The sequence below is a fragment of the Magallana gigas genome, chromosome 6 (assembly GCF_963853765.1).
Source record: "Magallana gigas chromosome 6, xbMagGiga1.1, whole genome shotgun sequence".
Taxonomy (NCBI): domain Eukaryota; kingdom Metazoa; phylum Mollusca; class Bivalvia; order Ostreida; family Ostreidae; genus Magallana; species Magallana gigas.
The window spans coordinates 54,849,210-54,873,889 of NC_088858.1; the positions used below are offsets into that span (position 1 = coordinate 54,849,210).

The window sequence follows — 24,680 nt, forward strand, 5'->3', positions numbered from 1 at the left end:
TTAATTTCAACTTAGTACCATTCTAGATTACTGTACTAATTACCCGACCAATTCGTTCATTATTAACAGAGTTATGAACTTTTTGGCATTTGAGTTTCAATTGTCGTGCTTGACATGTACTGTAGAAAAAAATCTAACTCCCGAGCCCTTCACTCAATCCTAATGAAATTTTGTGTGAATGTACCTCGGACCCCATTCTTATTGTCTGCCAAATATGCAGCGGATTGAACAATTAAAAAGAAATTTCTGAGACCAAGCGGCGGGTATAGCCAGTACGGGGACTTAAAATTTACACAGATCTAGGGATGTAAGCAGCCGCGTAATATTTCTGTTGCATGCATATTTCTTGTTTTCCGTTTAGTCTGTAGCTACGATAACGTGTGAACTACTTATGGGTGTTAGAACTGTGGAAATTACTCTCATCAAATTTTTACCGAGTAAATTTACGTGTTACTGATTTCGTTATTTCGACATTTATAAAGATTTTATCAATCCTGTTGAAATACAACAGTCAAACACAATAGTAAACGACACGGAAAAAAAATCACAGCACTGAAATACATGTGCAAAATGCATCAGTCATTGTTTTAGGACTTTACTTCCCCTAAATGTTTCCAACGGAAGACCTTATTGTTTTCGTTCGGTTTCTTTTTCCCTATTATTATTATTTTTTTTTTTCTTACAAAATTTGTGCAGACGATTTCTCGGAAATGGCTGAATCGATTTTTGTGAAACTTTCAGATCTAATAGATATTAGTCCGAACTTAATATACACTTTTTTATTTTGATGACGTCATTTCTGTTCTTTAGAAAATGACGTTTTAGCGATTTTCAGAAGGTCGGCTTGTCCAGGGATCTCCTCCTAAACGGTAAAAGATATTGAGTTCAAACTTTCAGGGATTGTAGACAAGAGATTGTAGATGTGCAATTTGGCATTTATATTTGTCATGCTCAAAAGGCGTTAAAGCTCGCCTGGTCCCCAAAATTGAGACTAAAAAAAACGTCGTAGTTTTTCATGGTTTTCTTAGTTTATCTCTTTTCTGAAAAATATTTTGTAAACACATGTAATGCAAAAAAAGTTTATATTTACAAGACCTTTCATTTGATATCGAGAAAAAGGGGCTGGCTCCTAATATTAGGGGACCAAAGTGCTCTAAAGTCTTTCATCTGTAGCCCTTTACTGAGGGATATTTTGTGAACAGTTATAGAAGCAAATGTGTTTATTTGACAGTTATGTATCAAAGCAATGTAATGATTTTATCATGTGTTACTTAATTAGGGGTTTTTAGGGGCCAAAAGTCCAGAATTTTGATCACATATATCTCAGAAAGGAAAAATATTTTAAAATGCAGTATAGAAGAAAAGATGCTCAGAATGATAAATTTAATCATATGCGATTTTCAAAATTTCGTTAAACGGCCCCTATAAACAGTTGTTGAACAAAATGTATTGAGATTTAAATGATTTTTTATTTGATATCAAGAAAAAGGGGCTGGTCCCTAAAATTAGGGGACCAAAGGGCTTTAAAGTCTTTTATTTGTAGCCCTTTACTGAGGGATATTTTGTGAACGGTTATAGAAGCAAATATGATTATCTCACAGTTATGTATCCAAGCAATGTAATGATTTTATCATGTGTTACGTAATTAGGGGTATTTAGGGGCCAACATTATAGAATTTTGATCACATATATCTCAGAAAGGAAAAATATTTTGAAATGCAGTATAGAAGAAAAGATACTCAGAATGATATACTAAATAGTATGCAATTTTCAAATTTTCGTTAAACGGCCCCTATAAGGAGTTAAGGGATCAGCCCCTTAAACATTCTTTCCCATATCTCTCAAAAACTGTAACGAATTTCTAAACAGTTGTTGAACAAAATATGTTGAGATTTAAATGACCTTTTATTTGATATAAAAAAGGGGCTGGCCCCTAGAATTAGGGAACTAAAGGGCTCTAAAAATTTTCAACTGTAGCTCTTTACTGAGGGAAATTTAATGAAAGGCTATAGAAGCAAATATGTTTATCTTACAGTTCTGTATCCAAGTAATGTAATGATTTATTCATGTGTTATTTTTTTTCTCAGATACTGTATCTCAAGAACGGTAACGAATTTCTAAACACTTGTTGAACAAAGCTCTTATCCCTGAAACAAAATAGTATCTGGCCCTTAGAATGTAGACCCCGTTTTTCTATTCTAAATCATGTTTAGCTGTTAAATAGCAAAATCAAGATCGAACAAGATCTTAAATTCTAAAATCAGACGGAAGACCTCCTCGTTGCTTGCAACGAGATCGTGTCTAGTTATTCTTCTTTTTCTTCTTTCCCGCTCTGAACTTGTTTCTCAGAGATGGCTGAACAGAATTGTACAAACTTCTAGGATATGATAGGCCTGCATATCTAGTTGTGCACCCTGGTTTGATTTTTCTCAATTTGAGTTAGACAACCACTTTCCGGGGGGGGGGGGGTCTAACATTAAACCTTGTAGGAAGAATCGTAGACTCTATTGTAAATGGTAACTTGAAAACGGACAAAGATAATAATATAGGGTTTTCATAATCATATATTGACTGTTACTGGCAATATATAGGGTTTATTAGATCTGACCCCTGGGATCATCCCCACCCCCCCCCCCACCCCCCAGGAATTTGAAATTACCATATATCTCAGAAACTGTTATAATCATGACCCCTAAACCATATATATTCATGTTTCTGATGTCAAGGGGCATCAAATGTTATGTAGGTCATGGACCCTCTGGGTGGTCCTGATCCCCTCAAACAGTAAGTCCCTTAATATCTTCAAAACAGTTCAGATCCCCACCCTTAAACCATATATATTCTTGTTCCTTGTGTCAAGGGGTATCAAACGGTATGTAGGGCCCCGGGGGTGGTCATGACCCCCTCGAACAGGAAGTGAACGAATATCTCGAAAACGGTTGAGATCCCCACCCCTTAACCATATATATTCTTGATCCTTAAAGGGCATCAAAATGTATGTACCGGTAGGTAATTGGCCTCAGGGTTAAATTTAATTTTTCAAAACCGGACATCTATGCACATCTATGGAACAGTTCCTATCATATCCCAAGATACGATGTGTCTATCCATTAAAGCATAAAAGGAGTTCTAGGATCTATGTTTTTTTGAAGTGATAAACGTCAATTTTCTGCTTCTTTTTGACTCATTGGATGAAATTTAAATTTTTAAAACCTTACTGCACATCTATAGAACAGTCCCTATCATATCCCAAGATATGATGTGTCTATCCATTAAATCATAAGAGGAGATCTTGGATCTATGGTTTTTTTTTCATTGATAAACGTTAATTTTCTTCTACTGTTTGACTCCCTGGATGAAATTTAAATTTTTAAAACCTTATTGCACATCTATAGGACAGCCCCAATTATATCCCAAGAGATGACGTAGCTACTCCAAAAGTTGTAAGAGAAGTTCTGGGAACAAAACTTTTTTTGCAAAAAAACGTCATTTTTTGTTGCCCACTGATCCCCTAAATAAAAAAAAATTCTGGAACCTGATCACACTTCAATATGACACCCCCATTCATATTCTAGAAGATCATTTGGCTAGTGCCCAAAAAATGACGTTTTTGAAACCAATTTTTTTGTAAAAAAATCGTCATTTTTCAGCCATTAAATGACCCCCAGGACAAAATTGAAATTCCGAAACCTTATTGCGCATCTATAGGATACCATAAAACATATTCCAAGACATTTTTGAAACCAATTTTTTTGTTAAAAAATCGTCATTTTTCAGCCATTAAATGACCCCCAGAACAAAATTGAAAATTCCGAAACCTTATTGCGCATCTATAGGATACCATAAAACATATTCCAAGAGATGATTTGTCTACTGTTGAAAATGTAGGAGGAGTTCGAGGAAGAAGGTTTTTTGTGAAAAAACGTCATTTTTTACCAATTTTTTTACGCCCAGGACTAACAGAGAATTTTTGAAACCTTTTTACAAAACAACATGATACCCCAAATCAAACTCCAAGAGTTCAGTTTGCTGGTTTATAAGATGTAAGAGCAGTTTGAGAAAGTAAAATGTGACAAAAGGACGGACGGACGGAACAGGGTAACAACAATATACCCGAACTTTCTTTAGAAAGTGCGGGTATAATTAAAAGATTAGCTGTCCATCACTGATTGTGCCTCAGGTGGGATTAATGCTGCGCGTTTATAACGTTTATAAAACAGTTGTCGAAATAGATGAAAAGTTTTTGTAGCAATTAACACAAAGTCCGAAAAAGTTAATTTACACAATAGATAAAAAAAGTCCGAAAGATTGAATGTCACACCGTGACCATTTCATGATTTTTTTTTGGGGGGGGGGGGGGGGGGGTTGGGTAGGTAAGATTGGAGTTATAGGTATATCCCCCCCCCCCCCCCCAGGATTATGATTTTCATGATTTTGGGAATCCTTGTCAAGATTGTTTTAATTAGTTTAGCTCCCCCCCTTTTCAATTTGCTTCCGACGCCACTGTTATTAGAGTATATGCAACAAATTCTTAAAGTATAGGCCTCGGCTGAATTAAGAAAATATCTCCAAATGCATCCCTATCGCTACCACAAAGTTGTGACAAGACGACCCCCCCCCCCCCCCCCCACACACACACACACCCCGCAAAAAATTTACACGGGGTTGGTCAGCTGAGTTGCAAAGTTATCGATAAGAAAAACAAACTATTCAAAGACATTGGTTTTGAGATTGTGATTAATATGAGACATAAGAAGCGACACCCTCTTTAAAAAAATTAATAAAAATTCCAAAGATAAGGTTAACGGTCGTGAAATCAAAGTGTATATAATACATGTAAAGTAACATAAGTTTTTCCGCAAAAAATTACCAAATCTTTGCAGGTGGTTTATTTTAACTACTTCAGAAAAATAACAAGAGTAAAGCTGTCAATGTGACAGCAAAACGGGTTTTCTTTTGTGTGAACAGTATCCATAATCCATTTGTCAATCCTGAATTGATAAATACTACATATCCAAAGGAATGGGGTACTCTATATGCAATGTTTTTGCCCAAAAATGACCAAGTTCAACAGCTGATATTTTTTCATAAATTATCAGAAATCAAAATCCTAGCAATTTGCATACCTCTGATATATGTATAATTGATCTGCAAAAGAACAACTTCCTATCTTGAAAACTGTTCGAAGATTTATCGATACAATAAGGGTACCTTTTTGACAGCCACTCACCTGTCCGCCTTTTTTACTATTTCAATAATCGGAAACCCGGTTAAAAATTCTCTTTCAAAATTCTTAAAATTCTGAAGCAATGGAGTTACATGGGACCTCACGGCGGTCTTCGAACCCCATGCCGCTCAAAATATATTTACCCACTTAGGAAATTTTTTGATCCGTCTCATTTCTAGAAAAGAGTAGGCATTAGCTTATATTAGATTATATATTTATTTTTTAGAGAAATAAGATATTAGGCATTTCCTTTTATAATACCATGAAAATTATATCATGGAAATTAGCGCATTCGTCAAATCGGCAATGATTTTTTTTTCCAAGAATCTCTTCCTGTTTGGTCTAGTTTCAATCATACCTCAAATTTTTTCTAAAAATAATACCGGTGTTTTCGATAGAAAAGGTGTCGTTCATTAAAAGCTTATTGCAATAGTTTAGCTGAATATTATGTTTATTTTTCGTCCAAAATTCGACAAACTTGTAGACTTTACATTTGTCAATTTGTATCACGTCAGATGTGCTACTGCCGAGCCTGAAGTTACAAATGCAGAAACAACGGATTGAAAGTGTGCAAAGTTGAAGGTTTAATTAACTAATGTAAAAAAATAAAGTTGCAAAATGTGCATCATGCGAAGGAACTGAGTCAAATCTTACACGTGTTTATGCCCGAGTTTTATAGGTTACACGATCAGAATTACACAGGTTCATACTCAGGCTCACACATCAAAATGATTGCATATTCGGATTCACTATTTACATGTCTGGATTTTTGAACACGATTACCCTCCATATTTTCCTTCATTGAAATATGGCTTAATTGACTGGGAAAACTACTGCAATGTCTATTATTACACATATACTTAGCATAACCATCGTTTAAAAGCGTGCATAAAATTTTATATAAAATCGGACCAAGCAACTTTAAATAGACACAATTCAAATAGGTTCAGTTCGATTTTCCGGATTAAGATTATTTATAGGCAATTAAAAATCCTCAGTTTTTTAAACTGTATGCCATTTTGGTAAATTTAAGCGTGCATATAAATCAGAAGTATCCATCAGTGCTTAACTATTAAGAGAAAAAAGCAATTTGTTGATATTTTCTACATAAAAACGGCACTGAAAAAGGGTCCATTCTCTATAGCTAAAATGCGCTCGTCCTTTAAAGAAATTGGACGCACAAGATTTTAAGTTTGCAGGAATCATCGACACGAATCAATTGGAATTTTAATGTCCATAACCTCGAAATGCTATGTACAGGTTTGAACAAAAATTGATTACTTAAATTATATTATGTTGAGAGTTGAAGTACATGTCTATTCCGGCTATTAAAAAACTCCAAATCTTTCTTAAAGTTGTCTCTGGGTCATCTCTCTTTTTTTAAAAGCGACATTTATAATGTTAAAATATGTCATCTTTACAGGTTTCCAATTTGCACGTCCAACATAAACCAAATAACGGTTATAATTCAAAAAATGTGCAAAATTAATCAATGAAATTTTCACTCTCCTTTTGCGCCCAGATTTCTGCCGAATCTACGTCTTAAGCGCCCACTTTCTTTGGTGAAGCCAGCCCACATGCCCTTGACTTAAGAAATGAAGATACGTACAGCGCATTGATGAAAAGGTTAAAATCATTCATAATAATTAAGCTATCCCCTGTATCGTCATGCTACAGGGGGTATTCTTACTATTTTTTTTAACAACAACCTTATCTGAACAAGATAAAATGAAACTTAAAAGAACAATTCCATGGTCTATTTATAGCACATGGTAAGAAAATGGACACCACTGCAGCACCTCGCCGTCAGGTGTAAGTAATCTATTTTTTAACAGCAGATGTAAACTTTATATTTTTTCTAAAAGCAAAACAACCATGTCATGCTCTCTGAATACGATGTCTTACAAAATATAATGTGTGTTTTGGTAGGGGGATATTCTCAATTCTGTCCGAGTCAGTGTATGTGGGGATGTGTAACAAGTTAGGGACCCCACAACAGGTGGCCTCCAGGAGAGATATAGTGGATATCTTGGAGCTGTTTGGAAATCAACATGATGTGAGGGGATTAATGAGCGGAAGTATGAGAGAAGGATTTAGATTTAGTGATTCAGATGTAGACACTATGTTTTGGCAACTTAACCACCGAGTGATCTGGGACTTCTCTCAGTCTGAGTATTACAACATACACAGACAGGTAATGATTCTCTGTGACAGTTCTGAGAGTCCAGCAGGATTTACGTTACTTTGGTTACCATTGGAAAGAGCTGGACAAGGAGTGTTAATGTTATCTATTGTGGAAATGAATGGAGGACTTTATATATCAAGTTCTAAATACAGGGAGAACGCGTGTGCATCAATCATTCTTGATAGTAGAGTACATGGGCCATGTAGCACTAGCACAGAGAGAATAGGAAGTTACGACATGGATCACGATGTTGCTCATTGTTTTGTCAGTGATTTTTGGCCTCCCTCTGCCTCCTCATGGATAGACAGATGTCACTCATGGCCTCCACCTCATGTTGTCAATGACATCGTCAGAAATGGATGTCACTTTGTAGCAATAGGACACAAACTAGGAAACCACGAAGACAACGAATGGAGAATTTCTTTCTCTCAGGCAGAACATAAACTTGTGTACTCAATGAATCATACACAGTTCTTAACATATGGATTGATGAAATTGTTCTTAAAGGAAATAATTAACAATGGATTAGGAGATGAAGATAAACTACTGTGTTCCTACCACATGAAAACAGCTGTTTTTTGGGCCATTCAACAAAACACACTACCTCACTGGTGTCCACAAAATCTCCTGGCCGGTTTCTGGGTCTGCTTCAAACTTCTCCTTAAATGGGTGTATGAAGGAATTAGTCCAAACTTTTTCATTCCAGAAAACAACATGTTTCTAAGCAAAATTCATGGCCAAGCACAAACAAGTTTATTCAGGCGACTGTATGGGTTGTATGAGAAGGGTATAGCATTGCTGCTACACAGTCCCTCCATCAGGTCCTCTATCATTGATGTCCTCTGTAATCCCAGACTCACGGTGTGTACTGATGAACACACTCTGATCTCTGAGGCTGAGTTTGATGTACAATTATTTCGTGAGATATGTACTTATGATGCATTAACAATTAACAGATCAGAACTACAGCACTGTATGAAGTACATACAAACAATAGAACAGTTGATAGAGACACTACAAACATCAGACCTACAGTACTGTATGAATATCCTACACACAGTAGAACAGTTGATAGGTTCTCCTCTGTCACAGTATCATGTTATAAGTTTACAGAAACATGTAGCCACCATTCTTCAGAGCACTGCTTTTATATTACACAACATGTGCACTAACACAGGTGTCAACAAACAGGTGTATATTGTAGACAAAATGTCAAGGCATATGCTGAAATTAGCTGCCAAGTTTGGGCTTGTTCCTGACATGTTGTACATTGCCATGTATTATTACAAGACACTCAGATACAGGGAAGCTTTATCTGTTATAGAGATGACAAAGGTCAAGTTAGCACAGCCATATCTGATGTATAGGCGTGTACACATAGAGAGGTATACTGAGGCTGTAGGGGGACAGTCCTGGTCTACAAAGATGAGACAGGCTGTAGCATGGGATATCAAACTTATCAATGAAATATCTTATATCAGTGAATTATTACCCGAACAACAGTCTAGTACCCAAAACAAAGAGCCTAGATTACATATCCCACCCTTCGTACTGTTGCACATGCTAGAGTTTTTGTGCTCTAGACATGTTGACACAGTGAAAGCACAAACAGCTCTAGATGATTTACAGTTCCTAGTACACCATGATCAGGGACAGTATGTATATGGTATATACAGAGATATCTCCTGGGAGATCCTGGGGATCTGTCAACAGATGGCAGGAAACCTCCAGGCTGCCCTGTGCTCATACCAACAGTCACTAGGACAAGTCTCATTTAATGGAATACAAACTGCTACCACACAAAGAATCCATGATTTACATATACCAACATAAGAACTTTTGAAATATAGTGGTATCTGGTGTATTTGAGAAGCGTAGACAGAAAGAGGTATACTGAGGATGTAGGGGGACAGTTCTGGTCTAGATCAAACAGGCTGTAGCAGTGGATATCACGCTTAATAATGATTTGGTGTATGTTATATTAATAAACCAATACCTGTCCAATACATATATATTTTTCGATATAGTCAACATCGCAATGTGTACAATATTGAAACAATATCGATTTTTTATTGTCAACATTGCCGATATTTCTTTGACATCAACATCGTCGACATCGCAACGTTCACGATATTGGACGGATATCGAGCTTACATTGTCTACATCGCCGATATTTCTTTTACGTTGTCCCTTGCAATGCAATGTTTACATCTTGACATCACAATGTACTCATATACGACAATGAACTGATAATGAGTTTTCATTGTCTACATTGTGGATATTTCTTTTACATTGTCTTTTGAAATGCAATATCGACAATGTCGATGATGTAAACAGGAAAGAAGGTACACGATGTAGAATTAATGTCTACTCGATGTTGGTCATCACTGCAATGTTGACGATGTAAACAGGATATACCGGTAAAAGGTTCGATGAAGACACAATGTTGACTTGATGTCGATCAACATTGCGGTGTAGACAAAGAAAAACAGGAAAAAAGACACAATGTCGACGCTATGTTGGTCAAAATTATGATATTGACAATGTCGACGATGTAAACAGGATATAAGAGGTACGATGTGGCACGATGTTGATCAACATTGCGACGTCCACGATGTAAAAAAAAAAGAAGGATTTAAACACAATTTCAACTCGATGTTGGTCAACATTATGATATTGACAATGTAAACATGATATAGAGGGTAGGCTGTAAATGTTTATTTAATAATTATGCCAATATGATATTAACACAATGTCGACTGGCCATTGCGATGTGGACAATATTGATAAAACATCATGCATTGATTGGACATACCTCAGGACAACAGAGTCTAGTAGACAAAACAAGTTTTGTTCTAAATAATATTACTTACTGAACTTAAATCCAGTATTGATCTGATAACATTTTTAAAAGTTTATGAAGATGAAATTCTTTAAAAAAAAATATTGTGCTGCAAAGCCCCTACAAAAGTTGACTTAATGGAAATATTTCCCCTCACAGCAGTTTCAAAATCTAAGGTTATATTTTTGAGCATTGTTACACATCTTATTTTTTCTTGCACAAGTTTACAGTACCTGTTATGTGGTGACTTCCATTACAAATTTAAGATATGTTTGCTTTGTGGAAAAAAAAAAATGCAACCAATCGCACATTTAAAAAAAATTTAATGTCCATCATACAGAAACGATGACATTGCTGAATGTTTTGTAACCATGAATACTGTCCGTCATGGAACACTAATTATAGATCTGATGCAAGAGTCACTGATGATCACCTTTTGACAGGAATAGAGATATCAGTTGAGTTTCATGTCATGTGTCTGCAAAAAAAAAAACAAATGAAAAACTGATCTTTAAAGTTGCACAGGTATTTTTTATTTGATGTACAAAATAGTTTGCCTCTTTATAAGATGCTTTTTTTCTATTTTGTAATTGGTTTATGTTTTTAAGTTAACGAGGCTGGGGGGTGGCTGCCATTTTAAAGCATTTTTATCTCTATATACAAAAAAGATTTTCACTCTAATGTTCTATAACTCTTACATCGTACTGAAATTGTCTTTTTAAATAAATGGATATGATGGTATTGAAGCATTATTTAAAGAGTCAGTTGATGGTAAACCAAGGGTTACAAGATGCAAAAAATCATTTCAGCTGTTTTCCAGCATTTTCCAACTTTTCAAAGGGAGGTAACTTGTAATACTCCAAATATTTTGTTCTAATTTTTTCCTTTTATTTCTTTTTTTTTTAGTTTCACCATCGAATTTTTTTTTAAATGCTCAATCTTTATTACACATGTCTTGATTATTATCAGGTTAAAATTTGGAAATAATCTTGTGGCTACTTTTTTTTTGTTTTACATATTTGCATTTGTATGAAATATATATTTTTTGGTAAAATTGTGATATTTTTCTTAATAACAAATAATGTTAAGTTTTTCTTTTTGTGTTAATTTTTTGTGATGTTATTGGTATTTTTTTTACCTTTATTTATATTTCAAAAAATTTTCATAATTTTTTTTTTTTTTTACATAATGTGCAATTTCTTCAGATGCATCAAATGATAAAATTAATGATGATTGTGATGTGATCTTCCATATTAAAATGTAAAATAAGATTAAATGAAACATTTCTGCAAATTTGGATGAATTTTGGAGAAAATTTTTTTGGACCCCCCAGCCTCCTTTAAGTTTCATTTTTTTATTCCTTTATTTCACATGAGTATGTATGTGTTGGTTACATTTATCAAAGCTTAAATTATTCATTAATTTTTTTTATTATTATTATTATCTGGTTGTACATGACTATAAATAGTAGATATCTACATTTCATATTAAACTGGAAGGTGTAAATGATACATTTACAATATTATAGAAGCAAAAAATTGAATGCATTGTTGCTCTTAAGGATAAGTTTCAATAAATAAATCAATGAACAGCATGTGTGTTTTGATATAATAGGACTCAATTTTTTCTCTTGATGTAGAGAATATATATATATATATAGCTTCTGAAGATTTTAAAATGAAAGCGCTTAAGCTATATTGAACGCTTTTCGTGTTTTCTTATTTAATTTATATATATATATATATATATATATATATATATATATATATATATATATATATATATATTATTAAATGGAAATTTTTATATCACATCCTATATAAGCTCTTGGTCGCTGTATATCATCCGAGAGCCGTCAGGCTGATGTACAGCGACCGAGGGCTTATATAGGATGCGATATAAAAATGGCTATGTATTGATTTTTAAATCACATACTAAAAGAAAAAATTTAAAAAAAACATCGTGTTATAAATGATTATTGTTAACAAACCATTCCCTGTCTATATATTCTATCTCTAATAATTAAACTTCCCTGAAATTTTTGCGCCAGCTATTTGTATACCAAGTTGACGTGACATAACTATTTGACGTTATACTCGGAGATCAGAGTTAAATGACGCATACCTAACTCTACATCCTGACAGCCAATAAATAATGGAAAGGGGAGTGATATAACATCTAAAGATTGCCGGAGAGGGATGTGATATAAATCTTTTATTATACTTTCATGTTTAATACTGAAATCTGATTGGTTTAGACGCAGTTGGTAATCCGTTCTATTACCCTCAGCATTAGCAACACACTTGGCAACAAATTGTTACATGCGCGTAAATTATGCGCGTATGGTTCGCCGTAGAATTCACTTCATTTCCATATAAAAGCAGTAAAATTTTCTTTAAAGTTAAGACATTCAGTATAATAAAAGAAATAGAGCCTGTTTGGGAGGGCAACTGTTGATATTGTTATACTTTCATGTTAAATACTGAAATCTGATTGGTTAAGACGCAGTTAATAATATTTACTATTACCCTCAGCGTAAGCAACGCACTTGGCAACGGGTAACATTAAAAAATGTTACATGCGCGAAAATTATGCGCGTACGGTTCGCTGTAGAATTCACGTTATTCCTATATAAAAGCAGTAAAATTTTCTTAAAATTTTTAAAAAAGACATTCAGTATAACAAAATAAATAGTGCCTGTTTGGGAGGATAACAGTTGAAATTGACACCCCTCGAAAACCATTGTCAACCTCCGCTTCGCGTCGGTTGACAATGGTTTTCTCGGGGTGTCAATTTCAACTGTTACCCTCCCAAACAGGCACTATTTATATATTGACACCCCTCGAAAACCATTGTCAACCTCCGCTTCGCGTTGGTTGACAATGGTTGTCTCGGGATGTCAATTACAACAGTTACCCTCCCAAACAGGCACTATTTATATAATATCACACCCCTAGGGTTTATATCACATGAGTAGGCAAATCTTTGGTTTACATCGCACAGGGCGAAAAAAAGTATATTTTCTATAAGTAAACAATATAAAGAAACAGAACACCTTACCTACCATTCACTTCCTGGGGCGACGCTTTGGGCGGCAGCCATTGTGAGGTATCTTGGTTACCTCAGAAATCGAGACAATTCGTACTCCTGAGGTCCGTAATCCTATCAAAGCTGACTAGAAGACAAAAGACAAATGGACATAATATAACATAATTATCATAGGCTCTTCAAATTCACAACTTTTCTAAAGAAAGATAAAATTGTCAGCTTTCTTGGTAAATACAAAAAAAACTAGTGGGTATTGTTTTTTTTTTACAAAAAAACACATGTCTCCCCTTCTCCCCAAGGATTGTAATATGGGGCAAATTTAACAATTAAAAGAAGAATGATGTCAGCTATTTGTTACCCAGACCCAGACAAAATTTTATTATCTTTTTCATAATTTGACTCGAGTAAAACATGGTCAAGGTCATATATAAATAAATAGTACACCTAAGTGTATTATTATTGTTCTTTGTTTAAAGTTTTAAGTCCTTCTGTCAAAGTATATTCACGAGTTGAACAATGAATTTTTTTTCTAATTTGACCTTGATATAAAAATTTTAGGTCAAGGTCAAAAATTTTGGTAAGGTTCAACTAGGTTATATACCATCTATCTATGATACAAGTTAAAAGTCTGTATGTTAAAGGAGTCTTGTGTTATTGTCCGGACAATATTTTTTATGAAAAGCTTGACCTTGAAGAACAAAATAGGTCAAGGTCAAAACTTTTGGTGGCGTGCACTCCTTTTTAATACCATCTACCTATGTTCCAAGTTTGAAGTCTTAAGGTCAAAGGGTATTTAAGTTCACCCTGGACAAATTTGGATGAAGAAGAAGAAGAAGAAGAAAGTCGACAAAAACAATATGTCTCCCCTTTGAAAGGGGAGACATAATTAGAAAGTAGAGACACATGAACCAATAAAAAAAATTGTCCGATGGTTTTTGTTATATATCTTGCTATTATTAATGTTATTGTTTTTATGTTATTGAAAATATAATATATTTTTCAGTCAAGGTGGTGATTTATGTACTATTATGCATTATGAATAAGAAAGACTGGATATGTTGTAGGATTTTCGTAAATTTTAGAGTTAAGTGTAGGAAAAAGAAATAGTGAGGGGTATTGTAGAGGGCCGAATGCCCAAGGAAAACATGTAGGGTTGAATTTGAGAGGGGGGTCCCCCTCTAAGCAATAAGGGGGCTCCAGGGGACCTGTTTGTGCATATTTTGAACTGTACTATTAATTTTGTTCTGAATATGATTCCTTATAGGAGCCCATTTGTCAACAACAAAAATCCCACAGATTAGCACTAAGCCTACTCATCTAACTTCTTGATTTTCACACTTTGTTGTACATAGATTTTTAAAACAAATTTTTGTTTCATTTTTGTAACAGTTGTATACTTGTCTGTATGTATTTATATTCATGTTTAGGTGTCTGATAGACTAAATAGTCTGAATGTCTGCAGCTTATTTAGCAGATACATGTATTATCACAATTATAAAGAATTTGCAAGTTTTATTAAAATCTATTTAGAAAGTTATAGGTACCAACTGGTTATTCTTTGTTTACAAAAAAAACAACAAAAAACACACTTATAGACTGAATATGACTTAATATTATTATGTTCTTCAGTCCATTATTATTATCTATTCAAATATACATGTATACGGTACTGCCAGACAAACACTGATAGCTGTATGCTATAGGTAAGGTCAGACAAACCATTTTTTAAATCATATTCATGTTCCAGCTTTAGTATGGATAGGAAGACCAATCAATGAGTCTAAATCATGCTTGGACACCATCGCCCTTGTACAAAATCGAAAATAAAGACCGCTAGGTAGAACTTAAACTAATCCAATCACGGTTCTATAGTCTGTCCCAAGATATTTTTGCCAAATATTTTCTTAAATTATTCCATATTTATATAATACCTCTTGATTCAAACAATATTCATTAAAATGGGTGCGTCTTTTAACCCCAAGGAACCCCAAGGAAACCCCAAGGAACCCCAAGGAAACCCCAAGGAACCCCAAGGAACCCCAATGATAGAAATTAATAACTATTAATACCCAAGGGGTCTCATTGGAGTTCACGGGTCACCTCTTAGTACCCCAAGGACACCCCAAGGAAACCCTAGGATACCCCTACGAACCCCAATGATAGAAATTATTAACCACTGAAAATCCAGGGGTCTCATTCAAATCCAAGGCTCACCCCAAGATACCCCCAATGATAGAAATTAATAACTATTAATACCGAAGGGATCTCACTGGAATCCAAGGGTCACCTCCAAGTATCCCAAGGATACCCCTAGGAACCCCAAGGATACTCATATTAGAACCCCAATAATAGAAATTAGTAACAAGTGATACCCCAGGAGTCTCATTGATATCAAGGGTCACCTCAAGGAACCCCAAGGATACCACAATGATAAAAATTGATAACTATTGATACCCAAGGATACTTATTGGAGTCTACGGGTCAACTATTGGTACCCCAAGGATACCTGTAGGAAGTTAGGAACCCCAAGGTACCTAAATGATACAATCTAATAACCACCCTAATGGTTTTACTGTAAAACATATTTCTAATTAATACCGAATGACTCAATGGAATATCATAAAAACATCTCTGGGTAACCTTATTTTTAAAAATACTTTATTTTTCAGCTTGTTACCATAGCAACGGTTTTTAATTTTTATTTTTTAAATCCGAATTGAAAAACCATGATAGTGTGTACCAAAAAACAGAGATTTACAATTATTATTCAAATTAAAAGATAAAATCATATTTTGAAATTTCTCTTTAGTTACCATGGAAACACTTTTAAAAGATGTGTTTCTGGCCCATAAATGTTTTACTTGAAAAATGACAATTTTGTTCAATAATTTATTCATTCCTAAAAGCCCCAGGTTATGTACATTACTTACAATAATATCTCTAATAAGCATTAAAATGTCATTTTTACATCTTTATGCTCTGTTACCAAACAATGCATATAATGCATATGATGTATTATGGTCTCCAATTGAACCAAATTACACAGAGTATTAATGGTATACACTAAGTGCCCTGGTGTATCAAAGTCATAAATGTATGGATGTATCATTGGAGTTCCATAGGGTTCCTTCGGATACCTAGTGATGACCTATCAAGTGTTTTAAATTTGTATTATTAGGGTATCCTTTTCTATGGTGTATTAAGATTTATAAGTCTGTTTTATTAGGGTATCTTTTAGAGTTTCTTGGGATTTCCGTGGGGTTCCCTAGGCTTTTTAGAGGTAAGTCTGGGATACCAATGAGTCCCTTTGGGGTTCCATTGGGTTCTATGGGGTATCAACTTTTATGAATCTGTAAGGGTATCCTTTAAGTTCCATGGGGTATCCATGGGGTTCCGTGGGATACCTTGTGGTGTTTGGGATATCAAAAAGACCCCAAGGTGTATCAAGAGATATAAAATTGTGTTATTAGGGTATCCTTAGAGTTCCTTGGGATATCAAAAATTATAAAATTTAAATTACTGGTGTACTGGTATCCTTGGAGTTCCTTGAAGTATCTGTAGGATGTGTAAGAGATAACAATGAGTCCTAAGGGGTATCAAGAATTTTAAATTTGTATTATTAGGGTATCCTTGGGGTAATTTTGGGGTTCCTTGAGATATCTTTGGGGTTCTATGGTGTATCAAGAATTATGATTCTGTATTATTGGGGTATTCTTGGAGTTCCTTGGGATATCCCTGTGGTTCTTACAGGTGTGTCTGGAAAGTCAATGAGTCCCCAGGGGTATCAAGAGTTTTAATTTTGTATTATTATGGGTTCTATGGTGTATCAGAAGTTATAAATCTGTATTATTAGGGTATCCTTGGAGTTCCTTGGATATCCATGGGATTCCCTGGGGTTCTTAGAGGTGGGTCTTGGATACTAATGAGTCCCCAGGGGTACCAAGAGTTTAAATTTTTTATTTTTAGGGTATCCTTGAGGTTCCTTTGGGTTCTATGGTGTATCAAGAGTTATAAATCTGTATTATTTCGGCATCTTTGGGGTTTCTTGGGGTATCCATTGGGTATCCTTGGGGTACCGAGGGGCGACCCTTGCACTCTAATGAGACCCCCTAGGGTATTAATAGTTATTAAATTCTATAATTGGGGTTCCTTGGGGTTTCCTTGGGGTTCCTTGGGGTTAAAAGACGTGCCGCATTAAAATAGTATGAAAAAATCCCAAGATTACCCTTTTAAAACTCCCCTTTTAGCTTGTCAGGTTTTAAAACACAGCAAAAAATAGAAAGTCTACGGGGATTTGGCATTGCATCCACCATAATTAAGCCAGAATGACATCAAAAAATTGTGTGAGGTGTTCCGAGTGACGTCTGAATGGAGAAAAGATGTCAACATTCCCCAATATGAATCTCGGCCTATAAGAAATCTGTTTTTGTTCCTGTTGATTTTTACGAGGGCAAAATGATAATGTGTGAATAAAGTTATCTTGGAAATTTTCCCTTTCATTGATTTCAATTCCACTTCTTTCACAGGTATGTGTATCTTTATTAAAAAATTGTCCAAATGTGTAGCATGAATATCTTGGGACTGACTGTAGAATCATCATAGCGCTTTAAAAAAAGGGATCATAATCTGATAAGAAAAGCTTCAAACCACAATGTGTTTATGTTTAGATTTTTACATTTACCACGTTTAATAAAACAAACGTGATAACTGACGACCTCTACTGTAGTACTGATTCTTCTTTATATGATCATATTAATTTTTCAAAGTTAAGAAACCGGCACCATTGTGAAAAATAGGTGGAGAAATCGCCGAGAAATGAGAACCCTGATGTTGAGGTTGTTATTTGTTACATGTGAAACAAAAGGATAGGCAGATAAAGGATGGAAAGATGGATGGAAAGACAGAAACAGAAAGGTTGACCTGTTGGATTACTCACTGTTCTACTTGAATTTATGCCGTTAAGACACACCCTCAAGTTCCGCAAGCCGATATTCAGTGCTCTCTGAAACAGAACATTTCTTTTATCAACTATTCACCTTACTGAGAGAGATGAATTGGCAGTTAGACATGAATACCAAGTATCCAATTCATCAACTTATATTGGAAAGTGTTGCATCCATAGACGTGCAAGAGAAAGAGCTTTTCGTTGGCCACTGGGGCTTGGACAATGTATTGAAATATCAGTATACAGTTGAACTTCAGTATCTCGAACACCGATATCTCGAATACAATGGATATGTCGAAGTGATTTTTAGGTCCCAAACACTTAAACTTTTAGTATTTTACCCTTGATATCTCGAAAACTCGGATATCTCGAAGTTGTTAACCAGTCCCATCTAGTTCGAGATAACGAGGTTTGGCTGTATATTGATATGATATGCAGACGATACGTGCATTGCTAGTTCACTACCTGTATAAAAAAAAATTGATACCAAAAATTTCATTTCCCTCTTTTTAATTCTATTCTTCGGTTTCATTAACATAAAAAAAAATCTCAAAAAAGATCTAAAAACTACAGTGGATTTAAATTGACAATTTTGTCATTGGCAGTGTAAATTTGTTTCTTTTAATCTTCAAGTTTAAATAATTTGAGTGAAAATGTATTTTTATAAGAAAAAACAAATCTTTTTATTGAAAGGAAAATTTTGTGATATGTATCGTACCATGACACAAGTATTGTGATACACACAGATACAGAAAATAGTGTACATCGTCCCAGCCCTAGTTCTTAGGCTCATATTCTTAGGCATTCATACTTATTCTACACTCATTGCTATTCATTTAAGATTATACTTCTGTCTTAAGCAAAATCTCGATATGTTCAGTCACAGGCCTTTTGTTTGAGAGCTGATAAGTGTTTATGTTTCTCTCCATCCTTACCTCCCCTATGTGGGCTCCGACTGACTGAGCCGCTAGGTTCGTCTTTCTTCTGGCGTTCCTGAAGCCTAGTGCACCCTATATAGAGACAATAAGCCACATCTTCACTACATGTTTTATTTCAGAAAAATATCTACATATATATAAATTCATTCATAAATCCCAGTGCACTCCAGATAATTAGCCACCTACACTGCAGGTATTTTTTCCAGTAAAAAGGATTTCTACTGAATACTGTTTGCAGTTGGTTGCAAATATTAAGTAATCCTGGTAACAAGTGGAATGCTGTCAATATGACAGCAAACCAGGTTTTCATTTATGTGAACTGTATCCATAATCCATGTCAACCCTGAATTGATAAACACTACCTACCGTATCCAGTGAAATAGAGTACCCTATATGCAATATTTTGCCCAAAAAATGACCATGTTCAAAAGCAGGTATTGTTTTCATAAATTATCAGAAATGAAAACCCTAGCAATATGCACACCTCTGATATATGTACAATTGATCTACAAAAGAACAACTTCCTATCTTGAAAACTGCAGGAGGAGTTATCCGTGCAATGAGGGTACCCTATATACAATATTTTGCCATAAAATGACTAAGTTCAAAAGCTGGTAATTTTTTTTTTTTTATAAATTATCAGAAATCAAACCCCTAGCAATATGCACACCTGTAATATATGTACAATTAATCTGCAAAAGAACAACGTCCTATCTTGAAAACTGTAAGAGAAGTTATCCATACAATGAGGGTACCCTTTTGGCAGCAGCCCACCCGCCCGCCATTTTCACCATTTTAATAACTGGATTTTTCCGTTGGAAAACCCAGTTAAAAACTAAATTCAATACAAGCAATTGATATTTCAAATTGCATCTGCAAACATGGTGACCTTCAGAACTTTCAAACCAAAATTCTGTAGCAAGTTTAACCCAGAGACTATAAAATAACTTACCGCTGATGAGCAGTAGAGTATATCACCTACAAACAAAAATGAATTATCTGTACTGGATATTTTATCTACATCACAAATTTAAGGTGTGTGAATCATACCTTTAGCTGTATATGATAGTAAAATTTCAATTTTTATTTGAAGCTTCATAACAGATATCTCCATTTGTAAGTTTACCTGTGGCTTTGCAGAGGGAGATGATGACATTGTTGTTGGTTGATTTAATGTTAACTACTGGCAGCTGGTTGTAAGCCGTCCCGTCAACGTCCAACTTCATGGTTTCTTTGGAAGGGTAAAATAATCTACAAAGATAATATCATGAGCTGTATATATTATGGATTAATTGTTACTCATGTCTCTAATGGGTAGAATAAAGTGAGACTGTGATATGGACTTCGGAGGAGGAATTTTGAAGAAAAAAAACCCTAAATAATAAGTACATGGATTCAAGGCATTAAAACAGCCCATCCTCCAAAGATTGGTGAGCTTTGTCACAATTCTCCAAATACATTATTTTCAGATACTTTAGTTTGTTCAACAAAAAGCCCAAGAGTTATCTGTCTTTGGTCAAACTATGTACAATTAATAATTGACTGATTAAGTTGTAAAATATAATAGGACAGTGGTTGTTAAAAATAATAAACCATCTACACCAAGCTGTTCATTTTATAATTAAATAGCAATATACAATACATACATGTATATATATGTATATGTAAGTATTATACTTATTCATGTACCACAACTTGTCTCAATGTTGAAAAATTTCCTCCCAACCTCACCCTAACTACTAGTAGATTCAAGCCAATAACAATATATCATAGATTCAACATAGATTAATGTATGTCTATATTCCATGTCAAATATTGCACTTTTATGCAATTTCACATGGGTTTAAATGACACTTGTTGAAGATAATATCAAAAATGGAATATGAATTTAACATTAAAAGGATGGAAATCTTTTATAAATATTATACAATTATTGCTGTTCTTTAGTTCAATATGATGTTTGCGCCATAAATTGCAGATTTTTTATAATGGGAGGCAGTGTACAGTAGCTCTCAGGTCGTCCATCCAAATTTTTTCGGAATGGGAGCTACAGACCTGCAGCTATTGTTTATGTTATCATTTTGTTCTGCAGATTAAAAACTTACTCTCATTTTTACCTGTTTACTATGGAAGCTATAGGAGACGTGTTCAGAAATATCAAATTAACGTGTACTGCATCTTTCTGCTGAGGAGTTACATTATTTTTATACAAAAAAAAATTATGATCTGCACATGTACGACTAATGCAATGCATACCTCCAGTCTTTCGCATCCGGGACACGTTGTTCATCTTCACGTGTATTCTGCCGATCATCACTCATATGACAAATAGCTTGGTGATTTACTACAAGTAACAAAATTGCCTATTCCTTAGCTGAAAATTATTCACCATCAGCAAACAAAGTAACATTTAAACAGTTTGGAAGTATAAATATGTATTTGATTTTTACCTGAAGAAATACTTGGACGAACTACGCATGTGTAGACCTGTCTTGTTACAGCAGTTAAAGATTTCCACATGATTCTTACTCTGAAAAGATACAACAGAGATAATTCGCGTTACACCCAGTCACGTTTAACAAGATTTATACCAGATTAAACCCTGTGCGACATTGCAACGCTGTCAAGCTACGTAGATTAACGTTTTATACCGGTAAAAATTTATCGTTAAGCTGACTTTAGTATCAATTATCCTCACCAGAAATACAATATGGACCAAAGTCACTCTCTTAAACAACGACCTTCACCTTGAATTGATCGTGTAATGAATAAAACCAAACTCGGTAGGCCGAAAATAAAAGACGGACGAGTGCCAGAGAGAGAGAGAGAGAGAGAGAGAGAGAGAGAGAGAGAGAGAGAGAGAGAGAGAGAGAGAGATTGTTTTCTCAATTTTCTCTATACGCATATTAGTAAATACATAGAACGATTTAATACATTTAATCAAATTGATTAAAAGATAGTGTATTTTATCTTCTCGTGGTTTATGGATAAAATCTTAGTCATGGACAATTAATGCAGAGAAGCAAAATGGTATACGCACCATTAAACGTTAAGAAGGAAAGGGGGAGTTCGATCATCGGTATGAGAGAGAGGGCACGAGTCTCAGGGGTTCCCTCGATAGATGATTAATTTTCAGATTGAAACCCATTGCTCGCTGAGCCTTGAAGAACTACACAATGCCAAATAGGCAATTCCTGAAACAACCCTCCTAGAATAACCGGCGCCATTTAAGGTCAAGCTCCGAAATGTCCGCAAGTCGGACGATCTTCATTATACAGGGTTCCGATAGGCCATCTCAAACATAATGGTATACACGCGAAATTAAAAGCAAAATCTCAATAATTATAACGATTATTATTATGATTCCAAAGCAGTCTGCATACTGGCGGTTTTTTTTTTATTTGTAATGGGATACAAATGCCATGCTTAAAGTGTATTGGCGACGAAAAAAAGACTAAAACTGAAATCAATCAATCAATCAATCAATCAACTAATCAAATATCTCGATCTCTACAATCCAGTAGATGTTAATTTATTCGTTTGTTATGTCAAATCCTTTGCTTATGTTTATAAAAAAATCAGTTTTACATATTCGTTCTAACAGTTTATAGCACTTCAATAAGCTGTTATCTACCGACTGGTTTTCTTCCACTTGGCCATTGTACCATATTTTTCCACTATGCCATTCCACCATTTATCCACTATGGCATCCTATCATTAATCCACTATGCCATTCCACCATTTATCCACAATGGCATCCTATCATTAATCCACTATGCCATTCCACCATTTATCCACTATGGCATCCTATCATAAATCCACTATGCCATTCCACCATTTATCCACTATGGCATCCTATCATTAATTTACTATGCCGTTCAACCATTAATCCCCAGTGCCATTCGTTCTGACCCCATCCTTTGACTATGCGATTCAACCATTCATCCACCCTGCCATCCTATCAATTAAACACTATGCCATTCTACAATTCATCTATTATGCCATTCATCAACTATGTCCTCCTATTCTCATCTACTATGCCGTTTTATCACTTACTCACTATGCTATCTGTTCTGACTCCTTCCATTGACAATGCTATCCTCCCATACATCCACTATGTCATATATCCACTATGTCAAACATCCACTATGTCATCCTACCATACATCCACTTTGCATTCTACCATACATCAGCTTTGCCTTTCTACCATACATCCACTATGCCATTCTACCATACATCCACTATTCCATTCTACCATACTTCCACTATGCCATTCTACCATACATCCACTATGCCTTTCTTATATACATCCACTATGCCATTCTACCATACATCCACTATGCCATCCTACCATACATCCACTATGCCATCCTACCATACATCCACTATGCCATTCTACCATACATCAACTATGCCTTTCTAATATACATCCACTATGCCTTTCTAATATACATCCACTATGCCATTCTACCATACATCCACTATGCCATTCTACCATACATCCACTATGCCTTTCTAATATACATCCACTATGCCATTCTACCATACATCCACTATGCCATCCTACCATACATCCACTATGCCATTCTACCATACATCAGCTTTGCCATTCTACCATACATCCACTATTCCATTCTACCATACATCAGCTTTGCCATTCTACCATACATTCACTATGCCATTCTACCATACTTCCACTATGCCATTCTACGTTACATCCACTATGCCATTCTACCATACATCCACTTTGCCATTCTACCATACATCCACTTTGCCATTCTACCATACTTCCACTATGCCATTCTACCATACATCAGCTATGCCATTCTACCATACATCCACTATGCCATTCTACCATACATCCACTTTGCCATTCTACCATACTTCCACTATGCCATTCTACCATACATCCACTATGCCATTCTACCATACATCCACTATGCCTTTTTACCATACATTCACTATGCCATTCGACCATACATCAGCTTTGCCATTCTACCATACATCCACTATTCCATTCGACCATACATCAGCTTTGCCATTCTACCATACATTCACTATGCCATTCTACCATACTTCCACTATGCTAATTTATTATTCATCGATTTTATGCCACTCATCCACTATGCTATCCTATTTTCATCTTTATAATCATATCCATTATGCCATTTGTTTTAACTCCATTCATTGATTATGTTGTTATACCATACATCCACTATGCCATTCTACCGTAAATCCTCTTTGCCATTCTACCATACATCCATTATGCCTTTCTAACAAAAATCCACTATGCCATTCTACCATACATCCGCTATGCCATTTTAACATACATCCACTATGCCATCCTATCAACCATCCCACTATTCACAAACTATGCCTTACAACTATTTAAATAACATCCAGTCACTATTTTTTTGTCATTTTTTTTGTTATCCACTTGTTAATTGATCAGCTAATGCTTTCATTTTTTCCATCCATTTCCATTGACTTTGTCC

The 24,680-nt window shown here is 35.0% G+C and overlaps 3 protein-coding genes across 6 annotated transcripts; 2 read left to right on the forward strand and 1 right to left on the reverse strand.

The window, feature by feature from the left end:
* Positions 1–6,721: 6,721 nt before the first annotated feature.
* On the forward strand, positions 6,722–10,751 carry LOC105317707 (uncharacterized). The gene is made up of 3 exons (XM_034467032.2): positions 6,722–6,853; positions 6,994–7,039; positions 7,157–10,751. Exons 2-3 carry the CDS (start codon positions 7,008–7,010, stop codon positions 9,243–9,245), a joined length of 2,121 nt encoding a protein of 706 aa, XP_034322923.2. The 5' UTR covers positions 6,722–6,853; positions 6,994–7,007; the 3' UTR covers positions 9,246–10,751.
* Positions 10,561–22,860, reverse strand: LOC105317708 (uncharacterized). 4 transcript variants are annotated; one of them, XM_066087180.1, is made up of 9 exons: positions 22,820–22,860; positions 21,636–21,715; positions 21,442–21,529; positions 20,312–20,436; positions 20,138–20,163; positions 19,183–19,257; positions 18,239–18,304; positions 13,319–13,429; positions 10,561–10,732 (listed from the first exon to the last, which is right to left on the reverse strand). In XM_066087180.1, exons 1-8 carry the CDS (start codon positions 22,843–22,845, stop codon positions 13,322–13,324), a joined length of 594 nt encoding a protein of 197 aa, XP_065943252.1. In that variant the 5' UTR covers positions 22,846–22,860; the 3' UTR covers positions 10,561–10,732; positions 13,319–13,321. The 4 variants fall into 4 exon arrangements, with proteins under 4 accessions (XP_065943252.1, XP_065943253.1, XP_065943255.1 ...); XM_066087181.1 differs by having other exon boundaries at positions 13,315–13,429; XM_066087183.1 differs by lacking the exon at positions 22,820–22,860 and adding an exon at positions 21,884–21,958 and having other exon boundaries at positions 13,315–13,429.
* A 441-nt stretch (positions 22,861–23,301) lies between these two features.
* LOC117689107 (uncharacterized) lies at positions 23,302–24,336 on the forward strand. Its single transcript, XM_034468933.2, has one exon. It carries the CDS (start codon positions 23,302–23,304, stop codon positions 24,334–24,336), a length of 1,035 nt encoding a protein of 344 aa, XP_034324824.2.
* The last annotated feature ends 344 nt before the right edge of the window (positions 24,337–24,680 follow it).